Source organism: Temnothorax nylanderi, unplaced genomic scaffold (assembly GCF_030848795.1).
Source record: "Temnothorax nylanderi isolate EJ_2023f unplaced genomic scaffold, tnyl_v1.0 TNYL_tig0102_pilon, whole genome shotgun sequence".
Lineage (NCBI taxonomy): Eukaryota > Metazoa > Arthropoda > Insecta > Hymenoptera > Formicidae > Temnothorax > Temnothorax nylanderi.
In genome coordinates, this window is record NW_027249164.1 from 406,576 (window position 1) to 421,311 (window position 14,736).

Sequence of the window (14,736 nt, forward strand, 5' to 3'; positions counted from 1 at the left end):
CATTTATTTGAGACGATCACGGAGTATCGTGCTGTAAGCGAAAACAATCTCGATTCTAACATCGTGCAGATCGTACGTTTCATGATATTTAAACGTTATCGCAAATCACTCGGCACTCGACAAAGATGAAGAGGATAAGGAAAATACTCTTTTAAAATACTACCAATTATTGTTACCGCATATCAGTTATTATCCCATCGGAAGAGGGGAATAGCTCTCTGTTTCTATTTTTCCTGTCTGGTAATATCCTCATGTTATGCAAAGAGCTTACGGTAGATAACGCGAATAATGAAAGAATAACACGGTTCTACGGCGCAATTAAGCAAATGATATCCCCTGTTAGACAAAGGGAAATTAAACGGACATTGCACAACATATGTATGTGGAGGTATATAGCGATATCAAACTAAAATGGCACGATGCAGTTGATTGTTATTTAAGTATTGTTTTACGAAAGAGATATCCAATAAAATAATCTTTCTGCCGGACAATCGCTGGCGATTTTATTTAGTGCGAAATCGATTAAGCGACAGCTTGCGAGGAAAGGAAAATATTATGATCGCATAGAATAATTATCCGAAGGTACACGAAATTCACCGTAATCAACTCGGACATCTTAATCGAGACGATCGCCGCGGTGTACCGCGGTCCAGTTTTATAATTAAATTCCTTTGGGAAATTCAACGGCTCGTATAATCAGCACGTTCGTTCTTCCGCGTCCTTCTGTAAACGTGCTTCTCGGGCGGCATACAGGCCATACTTCCTTTTTTGTCACCATCCCGAATGAGATGGATGAAATTTCATGGATTTCATCCGCCGTACGTTCACATTTCCTAAGCTTTTTACCGCAGCTGTACAGACCGAGCGTTTTCCGCTCAGCGCGGATAAATCGCGCGCTAATTCATGTTCTCGCGTTTCCGCTTTCGCACAAATAGCACTTTATTCAAACTTAAAAAATAATTTCGATTTTATAATGTGTTTTTCAGGTCGAGGCGTAGATAAGACCGCAGTGGAGGAATTCGTCAACATAAGGACACGTCGCACGAGGGCTCCGAATGAATGTGGAATTTTGCGAGGGAGATAAGAATACCACCAAGGTCCTCCGTCATGCTTGAGATAGACGCCATGACGTAAATTCTTATCCTCCACGAGAATGTCCGGCCTATGAGGGGCATTTTTCCGACGTCGGCCAGGGCAGAAGAAGGATCTAACTTTCCCGTCGTCTCATCGGCAACAATTCTTGTAGAAACTTTCCTTTCGGATGTCCTCAAAGAGTGGATTTTCCTCCGAGTTTCACGGATTATACATCCCGGGGACCAGTTACGCGTTATTCTCGAGGAACTTTCATATCGATTCCGCGAGCGCGGAACGAACTTTCTTCTGGAAGAGCGGCGCGATCCGCCACTTATCTCTCGCCACTTTCCTTTATCTCTCGTTTAAAATAGCTCGCAGCTATGAACGGACGACTTCGTTCTATCTACACTGCAATCGCGCTGTGCTACAAAACGTTCGAGCCAATTGAAAATTAAGGAGATCTCTGGGAGCGTTCGCGCGGAATACGAGGTGAAATTCTCAATCCGTTTTAATAACGTCGGGAGAGGATTGCGAGGCGGTGTCGTCGTAGTGAAGAAAAATGTGCGAATCCGACGTATTTTAAAATTCTTAGCGCGTCGGACGACTGACGTCATGCGACGTCGAACGGTGGACCAAGTGCAAGCGATATTGCGAGAGTTCCCTGAACGTTTAAACGAAGATTCAGGTTCTGGGGCACGTTTTGACGTCAACATTTAATTGAGTGCGCGAAGCTAGCGAAAGGTGTGCTTTTACACCGCACGTGATCCGGCGAGGGAAAAGTCAACGGTAACCACGGATTTCCTGCTGCTGGGAAGATTTTATTAGCGACATGATACGAAAACTTTCCCGCCCACGTAATCGGCCGTAAAGCAATCGTAAAAGGTCGGCGTAGAACGTAACTTTTCCATTTGTGTGAGACGTGGAAGAAAGCTTAACTGACCTGATTACGACGCGCGGTACACAATGTCGCGGAAAAGGGCGCTGAGTAATGAGCGAGCGAGACAGGAATGACAGTTTGACGGAAATCATCGCGAAATCTCGGCTCCCTTAGAAGTTCCTATCACATGACACTCCGGGCGGAACTTTTCTTTTTCGGGGGCAAAACACGAGGCAACGAGCACGCTCGCAAATTTCAGGGGTGGCATTCATCTACTCGATGCTCGGACGAGAAGCTAACGCGCAAAAACCGCCTCGTCGTAAAGCGACGAGCGTATTTCACGACGAAACATCAACGATGCTTTAATAATCGTTAAACGACACGCGGTTGGAGTAACGGCGGAAAAATTAAACGTAAAACTCCTCTTGTAGACCAGAGAACCGTCAGTCTTTCCTTCTAACCAGAGAGATTAATGTGATCATTACCGATTCCTGATCTCGTTTGCAAAAAGAGGCAAGCCGATACAAAAACCGCCGCGGCGACGACTACGTCTACAGAAGAGGACAAGTTATATCGAAGCTTCGAATATTGAAAAAAAGCGCACTCATCTACGGCGAATAAGCCGCGGGAACAATGGAATCTCATCCGGCGGCAACCGATCGGCGGTTTGGGACGCGATCGGATTCTGCGGGGAGCGCCCGTGCATGAAACGCAAGTGGAGGAGAGCTCGCGCGGACGTCGAATCAAAGGCTGTACCACAACCCCGCGATTTAATAGGCGAAGGCATATAGTAATCGCGCCAATACTATCGGGCCTGCCACCGGCGCCGCGGCGGAATTAATAAAATGCCCCCGTCGCATGAAAGTACGGTCATTACGACGTGATCGATAAGGGGCTGAAATTAACCATTTCCATAATCAAGCGGTTGTGAATTCTCTCCGCGCGCGATAGCGAGGAGCGCGCGCTCGTCCCCAAAATCGATTCGTCCCACGCGATTTTTTCCAATTAAAATCCGACCGAACGGAAAAAGAGTGCGATTCGACGACGCGTGATTCGACGCGATGCGACACGCCGGGATTAAAGCCCGTATTTTTGGCGCCGGTAGCCGACGCGCTTTCATGAAAAATTAACCCCCGAGAGAATCGGTAACCCCGAGCGAGCGTAGAGCGGAATTTACGCACAGTGACAGCAGCGCGCGAGGTATGACCGATGGATGTTCCTCGGCTCTTTGACCACGATTCAGAGATTCATCCTGCGACGGCGGAAAGTCGATGCGGCGAACTCGAATATTGTGACGATGCCTCGATTATAACGTGCCCTTCTATAAAGTGCGCGAGAACAAGTGCAACGCAAGTCTCGGCGCTACGTCGACATGGTCGTGAAAGCTCGCTCGACTTGGTCGACTGGTATGCGCGGTTGACAGGAATATGTGAGTTATTTACCTTGAAAGACGATAACCCTGCTTCTACCCGCATCGAATTTCTATCCTTCAAGTAAAGCGACAAGTAAATTTTGCGGATACCGAAGTACTTCAAAAGTATTCGGCTTTTGAAAGAGATGAATTAGTGCGGACGCATTCGACGAATGATCGATGCACCGAGTCCCTTCGCGGCGATATCGATGTCATAATTGTGTTAGAGATTATCAAAAACAGTTATCAAAATCTCGGGGCATCTCGGAGAGGGAGAAAGAGGAGCGAATAACGGAACCGTAAACGTGAGAACGAAGATTGCGAGGTCTCGGCACTCTTTAAGGCGAGATAAGAAAGATACCGCGAGACACAAGATTGCAAACGGGGAAGGGTTGCGAGCGGAGGCGCGCGGCAGTCGAATAGCGGAGAGCAGGGTAAAAACAGCGACGGCCTTCTCGCTCGTCTGTAGCTCAACGTAAAGTCGACGGAGAGACCGCGATATTCGTGATGCAGAGCTTCGACGATTTGACGACGTACAACTCCACGTCTCACCTCTGGAACGTGACAACGACGCTGTGGTACGACAATGACACCTATTACAACGGCACCAACTACACGGATCTGGCGCCTCTGGCGCCGCGGAATCAATTCGTGCTCCCGTGGTGGCGGCAGATGATCTGGACGCTCCTGTTCGCCGGCATGATCACGGTGGCGACCGGCGGTAATCTGATAGTGATATGGATCGTGTTGGCGCACCGGCGGATGCGCACCGTCACCAACTACTTCCTGGTGAACCTCAGCATCGCGGACGCCATGGTGTCGACCTTGAACGTCACCTTCAATTACACCTATATGCTCAACAGCCACTGGCCGTTCGGAACGCTCTACTGCAAGATCTCCCAGTTCATCGCGGTTCTCACGATATGCGCCAGCGTCTTCACTTTGATGGCGATATCCATCGACCGGTAAGAGTCTCTTTTTTTTCTTCTTCTCTCTTTAGGGGGGGGGGGGGATAACACGCTCTTGAGAATGAATTGCGAAAGGTAGCACGGTCTTAAGTCACAATATTTAATATTAGGGCAATGTCGCTTAGGGACCCTCCCCCTCTGCTATTCTACGAGACATGTTATCGCGAACGAGGGATATATCCGTCAACGCTAATCGTCCTGCCTAAGCGTGAGTCATCGCCATGATCCTTAGATATATCAAACAATCAATAATCCCGAAGATAGTGGCTCTCTAACTCCTGCGCGAGAGCTCCATCTTTCTTCCCCTCGCTTGAGCGAGTTCCCGCTTTTAGCGCGTGAATGCTCTTGCTGAAACCCCACTTAGATCGATGTCCGGCTCTAGGAAAATACATTTCCGCCTGTTTATTTAAAGAAGCATCGGGTGTGCGTTGAAGTAAGTACGGCGTGGGTGGGTCGTATATGACGTCGTGAAGGGTTAACGGCAAAACGGAAGCGGGTCTCCTCAGGCTAACGACAGAGATCAATCTGACGTCGAAAGTCAGCCAAGAGAAACGAGGAAGATAAACATTTGCGCTCTAGCGTCACCTGTCCCGCGATTAGACAAGGTAAAACTTCGTCGTCAAGATCCAATTACATAGTTCAATAAATCTCAACTTCTTTATTTGCGACTTGATCGAATTATAGTCGACAGATATGCTTTTTGCGGATGTAAACGCGCATATTGGAAAAGTTTGAAGTCGTCCCTCGTTTTCTGAATCTGCTTCTGATATTCTACAAGTTATCATATCATATCGCTGAAAAATGTTTAATATTTTCGTAACAATACATAGTACGATTTACTATATGTTTAGTTGTCTTATAACAAACTGTTCAATAAAGAAAATGCGAGCGTGAAGAAATAAAAGAAGAGCGTTTTTTGCAGGAATATCGGAGACATTCTGCAAGCTTGAAAATGCCAGATTCATTTTTCAAGGCGACTTTCCTCTTGAATGAACGTCATTCAGAATTATACTCTCAACGGAATACATAATTCACCGTTCTTTTCATTATCACCGCAGGGCCGATTATTCTTTTCATCTCTTATTTCGATTACGATTTTCTAGTCAGATTAAAAAAAAAATTAATTCCCTTGATTGAAAAAAAGAACCATTCATTCAAGACAATTGATTAAATTGATACAAGAAATTGCGAATTCTATACCATCAGAACTAATGTGATCGCATTTGTAACATTCCAATAGCGACGATTTAAATTCTCGTAAATCTCGATTAAAGACTTACAACTTTTCAAACCAAACAACCCATCTCAAAGCCGATTACACTAAGTTCGCGTCCTGCTTAGCGAAGCGAATGATTGCTTCAAAGAACTAAAATCCGTAAGGCTGATATACAGAAAACCGCTAGTCAGAACGTTGCTTTCTCCGAGCTGAAAGACGCACGCTCGTCTCTTCTCAATTGTGCTCCAGAAGAAAGGCCATTATTCGAGGACATCCAAAACCGTGAGAAGCGTAGAATGATTAAGGACCCGTCCTCCGAGAGATATACCCTGTATATCCAATGCTTTTTTTATACGTCCCCAGGAGCTACCCTAAAACGCAGTTGTATTTCTCGAAGATTTAGACATTTTGAGACGAAATTGCCGATAAAAAAACGCGAGGAGCTATAAAAATTTTGATCCGCCGATGTCGCCGACAGATGCTACGTGATATCGGAAGGTGCTCCGGTCGTAAATCGTGAAATTCGTTTTTATTCCAGGGATAGAACGCAGAGGGGGAGAGTCGTCCATCGGTGCCGGTGGCAATCGCCGATAACCGCGAACGGCGCGTACGTCACACGCCGATGGATTTATCGCAAGGGAACTAATTTTCGACGATACACCAGAGGCTAATGCAAATGTTACGCATATTATTGACTGTTCGACGACGAGAAGCCCGACATTCCGCGAGCGACATCGATACGGGGCCGTGACGTTTCCAAGTGACATTTCGTCCGCGGGAAACGCCAATAGAGCATTGCACTCGATTGGCTACGGCGCGGTATTTTCCCGATAAATGATAATGTGCGTTATCGCAAGCGCGGGAATCTGAGACCTCGACAATACACTACGGCACGTAGTGTACGGCACGGAGGAAATAGGAAGTGGGGGAAGGGAGAGAGAAGAGTAGAGAGAGAGAGAGAGAGCCATCAGAATGTAAGCATCGCGCCCGTTGTGATAGAAATAACGGGCATTGTAGCCCGCTCGGTTATCGTTTCGATCGATTTTCACTGCGGAGGCTTTTATCCAGAATCTAGATCATTAAATGTATTAAAGCGAAGCTTTAAATGATGCTGCAACGAGCTTCCGTAAATGCGATGGAATTGAATGGACCGGAAAGAACTTAATCGACACGCAGCAACGAATGCAGAGTGTTCCAACAAAAATTTCTTTCGATGAATTCATATCACCCACGACAGAGGCAATCGCGTGCACCGAAGTGAGATCGCGTTTACTGCGAGCGCGCGGATTCTACGGCAAATCCATTCCAAATGAATTTTCACGCGATTTTTATCGGTCGCACTCTGCAGAATCAGTCGTGTCGGGAGCAGACGTCATCGTAGATATAAAAAGAACTCAGAGATTGGACCGCCAGTTAATTTTCCCCCGCACTCGATAGCCCGTGCAAGGATAATGCTGTTATCACTACCTATACCGATGGAGGCACGTTAGCCTGTCAATACGAAGTACCGCGAGAGAAAGGTCGATCTTGAAAAACCGAGGAAAAGACGATCGCCACGCAATCGCGAGAAGAAAAGGTTTGGCAAAGTTTCCTTTTATCCGCGTGAGAAAGGGGATAGATAATTACCGCGGCGAGAAGTAAAAAATCACTAGTGTCGTCGCTTGAAATATTCTTGCACCGAGCATTTGTATCGCGGAAGAACGAACGCCTTTCCCAGAAAACGACTAGCTGCAAACGATACCATTAAGTATGAGAGAATAAGCGGAAAATCCCAACGAGAATAATCCTCCGAAAGGAGTAGCGCAAATTATTTCACGAAACTTATAAAATATTTCACTCGACCTTGATGTAACCGCAACGAACGTGTAATGAACTAATTAGGTTTCTGCGGTTAATATCCCGTGCTTCCATATATGGAAAAGCGAGAAACGATTCTCATACCTGCGCTTCGCCGGGTGGCAGGTCGCATTAAGGGTTGAAATATTAACCGTGAGTAATTGCCGTGCCTTTTTGCTTAATTCAGAATTTAGAACCCTAGCTGGATTGCAACAGAGCTCATTAAAATTATACACCGAGTAGGATCGTGCGATAACGCACGATGTTATTTTTACGTCTCTCTGCGAAACATTATTTTCAAATTTCATGAATAATAGGGTTTATCTGATACCCCGCCCACACACACAATGGAAAGCCTGAATACGGAATTGATTTTTCAGACTATTTTCGCTCTAATCGCCATCGGGAGCGAATCTGTCGTGCAAATTCGCCAGCAAAAGTATCGCAAAGATTCTTCGCTTGATATTTATCCCAGAAGGTTGTTATCATCGAGAAAATGCTTAAGATTCTTCTTTTTATTCAAGAAAAGCGTTCTCCCTCTTTCGTAGTTCTCTCTCGCTCGTATCTTTTCATCTTCGGTTGCAGTTCTCTCGCGCGTACAGGCGAACGTCTTATCCCGTTAAAACGTGTTGGCGTTCAATTTTCTACGGACAAAAATACCACCCACGCTACTCGCACTTTATACGAACAAGAACGCATCTACGTTACGTAACAAGAGACAGCATGGCAGTATTGAAATATTCATCATCAAACACGTCCAGTATCGTTCAGGTTTCATTATAAGCAAAATCTCGTCTGCTTATTTTTAGAATTAACGACTATAATTTTGAAATTAAGACTCGAGACCAGGAAGAATTCCTTTGTTGAATGTCGTAACGTACACGATGAAATTAAAGATTAATATTGTGATATTGTGCAATAACCAGACAGCGGGGTTCAAGATGTCAAATACTACAATGAATACGTTATACTAACGCGTGGTAAATACAACCAGTGTGCACACGATGTAATTGCATTCTTAAAGAGATATGACATCAAAGAGACAGAGAGGCGGAGGGGGAGGGAGAGGGAGAGAAGTATATTATTCCAAAGACTTCGCATCTGGAAATAGAGAATTCTGTTATTCGACAATACTTGACATTTGCAGGAACTACATAAAACCATAGGGCACATCCGCGTTTGAAGAATGCGCATTTCTAGATGTTGACGTCATTATAACGTCTCTGCGTATGTTTGGCATCCATTATTCGCATGGGAAATGCACGCAGCACGACGACGACGACGGGGGCGCAGTTAGCTCCTTGCGCGGTATGTCACGTACATGCTTCCGATACCAATTCAAATGAGAGCCGCGTTGAAACAATGCCGCGCAATAGGCGTGACAACCACCGTCGCGAGCCGTACTTGTAAACGGAACCCGGTAGAGGGTTGCTTTGCCACGCGATAAAAATAAGAAATGTGAAACTCCCGGAGGGAGAAAAATATATTCCTCTTCGACTCGACAATAACGTTCGCCAGAGGCGGCAACGAAAATAATCCGGCCTTATACTCCCCCAACTGGATCCGTCATATTAGAAATTCAATGAGAATTCAACGACGCGTTAACGGCCGTTTACGGATCGGTCGGGACGTTTACGTTTTCGAGAAATGACGGGGGAGCATCTCGGAAGCGAAAGCAAATAAATTCTGAAATATCGCTCTGGGGATCACTGAGGCAACTGAGGCATGCACTGAGGATCGATAAAAATGACTCAATTAAAGGCCGAAATATAGCGTGGCTAATATCGCCGTCGATGCATCGATAAAAGCGGTGCTTATTGGTGGACGCGTGGCAGATTGGTCCACGCTAGCCGGAGAGTATAAATTCACGTTGAGCGATAGATTCCGACAGTGCAACGCGATTTCCGATCCCGACTGCGCGTCTGTTGCCGATACTCGCCTTGGTAAAATCCTATCAGTTATTAATCTTAATATCCTACTAAATGTGTCTAACACATTCCATCGATTTAATTAACTTTATAAACTATTGATCTTAAAATTCTATTAATTATTAACCCTTATCGTCATTATTGATTAACCGTCCATGTGCAGGGTGCTCTTAATAGAGCTCTTAATATAGATTATAATTTAAGAACTTAATCGACAGAGACAGAATGGATAACTTAGGGAATGAAGAAAATAAATAAGGTGAATCTTTTTCACAAGTTTCGCCTTTAATTTAGGACAAGGTGATCGATGACGACGATGGTGAATTCAGTGCACGAGCCCCATGTTTTACAACACGACTATATCCTTGACAGTCGGTAGCGGCACGCCTGTTTCGAACCTCCGCGGTGATCAATGTTCGAGTGAAGAATTTACGAACGTAGCTACAATCTCGCGACCCACCACGCGAATAACTACGCGAAGCGCGATCGTAAACGTGACGCTACTACGCTACTATAAGTACACGTGAAAACTCGATGATATCTAAAAATATCGTGGCGCTCCTCGAACGGAAATTCAACCTAGCGATCGCAAGGGAGATACAGACAAATCACATGTCGTATGCATTTACTCGAGTAGCCGCAGAGGATTCAACAATACAACAAAGTTTTTCCGATCAAACTCGCGTTCGAAAGGTCAAACTCGGGTTCGATAGCGGTTATGCCGAAGACAGAGGCGTCAAGTGACGTTCGGACTTGACGTTATCGGAGGACGTGGAAGAGACATCAAGTGCAATCGACAGTTCTTCAACAACGTCGTACCCAAGTCCAAGTCGTCCAAGTCGGAACCTAAGCGACCAGACCGGCGAACTCTTTTCCCCGAAGCGACGACGATCCACAATTCAATTTCCTCGATCGATCGAGAGCGCGGACCTTGTCACCGGAACGCGGATCGATTACGGCAATCCTCGCTCTAAACGACGAGAGTCCGCAGCGAAATGCAACCTTGCACGAAGGGAACGAGAATCTGGCTGAGGAACCGCGTCGAATTCTGTCGACTAACGAGTACCGTCGCGCGTCGCCTCGAACGTTAACGATCGTTACAACGACGACGCTGCTTACTGCTAACGACCATCCGGCACCTGACTAACAAAATGACGATCAAGGAAACGATCTTGGAATTTCGAGAAAGAAACGCCTCTTAATCGAAGGAATAAATCAAGATAACAACCTTCACGTGATTGATTTTCTCCAAGAATATAATCTATACAGATTTCAATTTATCTATCGCATTTATTTTACCGGAATCGAAATCGACAGACATCAAGCAGTATCTAACTATCGGACTCGATCTAGCGAACTCTCCTCAAGCATCTCTTTATCGAAACTTCACTGCGAACTGATATCGAACGTTTATGCGCCTCCATGCATTGATAATAATCAAAGAGTTTATCCCAGCGGCCCGTTGTTGCTCGTCAGTTTTGCTCGTACCGGAAGTGCGATCACGATACGTAGACCTGCCAAACGATATTCAGCGATCCAACGTCAGTTTGCCAACGTATGAGAGTGCCGGATTGTCTTTCGCCGCTGGATTGTTTATAGCGAAAAGTTGGTTTGTCCGCGAGCGTTGTTTCATGGAAGTTTGCAAGTTGATCCCTATCCCCGACCTACGCTACGCCACGTTGAACAACTCGAGTAAATTGATGCGGAAATCGGTTTCCACCGGCTGCCTGTTTGACACTCTCTTCAGATTAGGATTAGAATATATTCACCCAGATATTTATTGCGGAAGCCGCAGACGCTCAATTCTGGTCGGGATAACATGGATTACGAAGCGTCGAATAATGCTTTCTGGAAAAGAGGAAGCAGCTAGATTGAATTGAGCGACGGTAGGACAAACAGAAACGATATTAAATCGTTTAATAATAAAAATATCTTCCAAGAGATCGCGGAATAAAGAAAATTCCAAGACAAATCCGAGTTCGAAAAGCTGGATTTCGCTGCGAGAATCTGACGTGGGTAGTGAAGCGACGCTTACGAGCACTTTCGCGGGAAATATGAACGAGGATCAGCGCGTAGTCAAAGACGCGATAAAGTCTGCCTCGTTGAGCGCGAGATGCGCCGATCAAACGCAGCTTCGGATCTGAACGATTCGACAAGCAACACGGGGAGCAACAATACGTCGGGTATAACACAACGTGAACGACAATTTCAGCGACAGTTCCGGATCGACCGCGCGCGTAAACACGGAAAATTCAATCGCCTCGTCGCGTCTGCGTCGACGGGAAACGCGGAATTGTTAGACGCCAGGATAAAATCGTTATCCTCACAAAATTCCAGCGAAAGGGGGTAATCCCGGCGGTAGTTATTACGCGAACGTGAATACCATGTTAAATACCGAAGTTAATAGCGTTCGTAGCTGGAATATCATCGCTTTGCGAAAGCAAGCAGTTTGCGGTTCAATCAAACGTCCAGGAATGGATCACTTAAGCCGACTTCAGTCACTTCCTGGCCAGAGCGTTGCGGGAAAAACCGGGCGAATATTTGAGTACCGCATCGCTTTCTGGCCTGCCAGAGATAGCGGCCAATAAAATTGACGGCAAAACGCGAGTCGACGCGGGCGGAAGGAAGTAGAATTTAAAATCGGAACCCCGCCGACATCGATTTTGCCGTCGGATACACCAGCGGCTGTCAACGCGAATGCCAATACCACCTTGAATCGCGAATAATAGCAACCGCGAGCCGCGTAACCATTCGCCTCCACGTCAGTCATCACGTTCGGAAACAAAACTTCCGGAGAAATCTCCGTTAAAAGGGACATTGCTGCACGGCGTGTCCCGATAGCCTTGCAGCTCCGATCAACACGCAAACGTCGGCCACCGCAACGCAAATGTTGGCCGTCAATCAAAACGTCGCGCACGTCATCGATACGGTTTAAAAACGACATAATAAATTCCATCGTTCGGCACGGATAAAGCGCGGATGCAAGCTGTGGATGCTCGGCGATCGCGCTATATATACCACCAACGCGAGTGGCAATGAATATTAATGATCGTAACTTATCAAGACGCGCGTTGACTACGATAATCCTTTCGAGACCGGAAACCCCACGCAAACCGGAGTCCCGAGTCGAATGTTCCTGTATGCCGAGGGCGGATTCTTGCGGAACCGCGAGCGACGATTCCGAGCAGCGATTCCGCCATCGGGGACGTTTGCGCCTGGTTCTCAAGCGGAAAATCAGATTAAACGAAACCCGACTACGCATCGGCGGTGTCTGAGTAGACGCTCGAAGGCGAAAGCAACCGAACCTGTTGAGTCGCAACCTGTTGCGGCGGCTAAACAATCCGAAACAACTTATTCCGCTGATTTGTCACCGGCCGCGTATTAATAATGCGTAAAACGGGGACCGGCGAAAGCGAAAAGACCACGAAAAGCCAAGGAACGTTAACCATCGCATTACGATGCAACAGATGCATCGCAAAATGTCAACAGGGCGATTGGAATGTCGGCGACCAACGTAACCATCACGATTATGATAAGCTGACAGCGTTAAAGAACTTTCAATGACAGTTTGAGAGAGAGTTGCCTTCAGAATGACTCGATATTCAAATAATCCGCAAAACATCTGACACATTGACACCTCTCCACTCGGTCGGTCGTAGAATTTACATCATCGGCTAGCATAAATAACATAAATAGACGGGGGGCGTAGATACGAACTGCAACGCAAATTTTAATCAAAATACCGACGGCGCTATCCCGCTAATTGGGGGGCCGATTAGAATTCCGATGCCGTCGTCCAGGGATCGATCGATCTCGGCAAACACGGGATAATTCGAGACAAGACGAAGTGCCTCGTCTTAAAGAGAATGTCGATTAGAACGTCGATCAGAAGGTCAACGATGGAAATTACGAATCAAACGCTACTCATCGCCTCATAATGGATCTGCGTTCGACTTAAACGCCGAGAGCGTCGTCGCTCGACCGACTCGACCGAGTATCGGTCTTGAAACGAGCGCAAACACCACGAATCACCGCGTGGGGGTCGAAGGTAAACGGAGACGCAAGCGTCAATTTCCTGAGCGCGCATCCGATCGTGGCGGGCGATACCTCTACTCCGGAGTGGACGCCTTTAGCGTCACCGCAATCCCTCTGTGCACAATTCGCTGTCGACAGCGCGTATCTGCTGGTGTACCGGTAACCCGAATCAAAAGGCTTAATCTGAACGTGAGTCACACAAAGCGAGTTGCGATTCCGCGAATGGGAAACGTTTGCGCGCGGAGGGAGCAGCCGTCGGTTCAACCGGCAAACTGTTCGCTCGTCGGCGTTCTGGAATACCGCCAGGTCGTCGAATGTCAGCTCGCGGACTACAATTGCACGCGCCACAATTACAACGCCAACGTCAACGCCGACCCGGACGTCAACGGCTGGCGGCCGCGGCACCGGCGGATTAAGCATCGATCGGCCGATAGTGGCGGGCGGTAGTGAATCGCATCATCGATCAACGTCCTCTCTTCGCCAATAATAATAATAATGCAACGAAGGGAGCGGACGCTATCGCGATGTCGACGACGCGCCGAACGGCTTCCTGAACGGCGAACCGCACCCGTCAACGAAGCGCGCAACACGGTACCAACTGTAATTACTTCGACGTAAACTACAATGCAAATTACAGTGGCAATTATAATCGGAAAGCGGAAACGGAGCGACGGGACGCCGCGCCGTCGCGCGGTGCCAAACGGAAAAAAAGAATAGTACGAACTGTATAGTGCAACAACGGCGAAGATAAGAAATTGCTTGGATGAGAACGGCAAGAAGCTGGGCGGGCAACCGGAGGATGCAAGAACCGATAACTTAGCCCGGGCGCTCTCGACGGGTTAATCTGCGTCGGTCAGCTCGGTCGAGATGAACGTTCATCGCGACGGATTACGGTAACGAGGGATTCATGTCGGGCGTGACGTGGCTTGATAAAATATGCATTGCATCGGCGAAGCAGCCGTGAGCAGCCGAGGGATTACGTTGTAAAACGTAATTCATGATCACGCTGCAAGAAAATACCGCTCCGTCGCGTCGTCGGCGAGAATAATGGGTGATTAGTGAAGCGCAAGATCTAATAAGGCAAAATTCAACGCTGTGTATAATGTAAATCACGCTATAGATATCAATTAAATTCTCGTACTCAAGCCTCGGAATGTTCAATTGCAACTGTAATAAATTACAGAAGAAAATTGCAAAATCTGCGAAAAGAAGGAAATTTATCTCGACGGTATGTCTCATTGTCAGAATATCACGACTGTTGAATACGATATTATAGCACATTTGTACTCTGACAAATTGTAATATCAACACATAAGTGATATGATGTGATTTTACACACGCCCAAAATAGAACGGATAAACTAGTTGCGAATTCATACTCTCCGCTTACAG

The 14,736-nt window shown here is 46.7% G+C and overlaps 1 protein-coding gene and 1 long non-coding RNA gene across 4 annotated transcripts in view; one reads left to right on the forward strand and one right to left on the reverse strand.

Moving 5' to 3' along the window:
• Window positions 1-14,736, reverse strand: part of LOC139775706 (uncharacterized) — a 127,216-nt gene that overhangs the window by 86,967 nt on the left and 25,513 nt on the right. The window lies entirely within an intron of this gene.
• The window catches only part of LOC139775697 (tachykinin-like peptides receptor 99D), a 74,378-nt gene that overhangs the window by 36,855 nt on the left and 22,787 nt on the right, over window positions 1-14,736 (forward strand). For both annotated transcript variants that reach the window (XM_071711931.1, XM_071711930.1), the window contains exon 2: window positions 987-4,327. In XM_071711931.1, coding sequence (XP_071568032.1) covers window positions 3,870-4,327 — 458 coding nt within the window. In that variant the 5' untranslated portion in view covers window positions 987-3,869. The remainder of the gene's footprint in view (window positions 1-986; window positions 4,328-14,736) is intronic.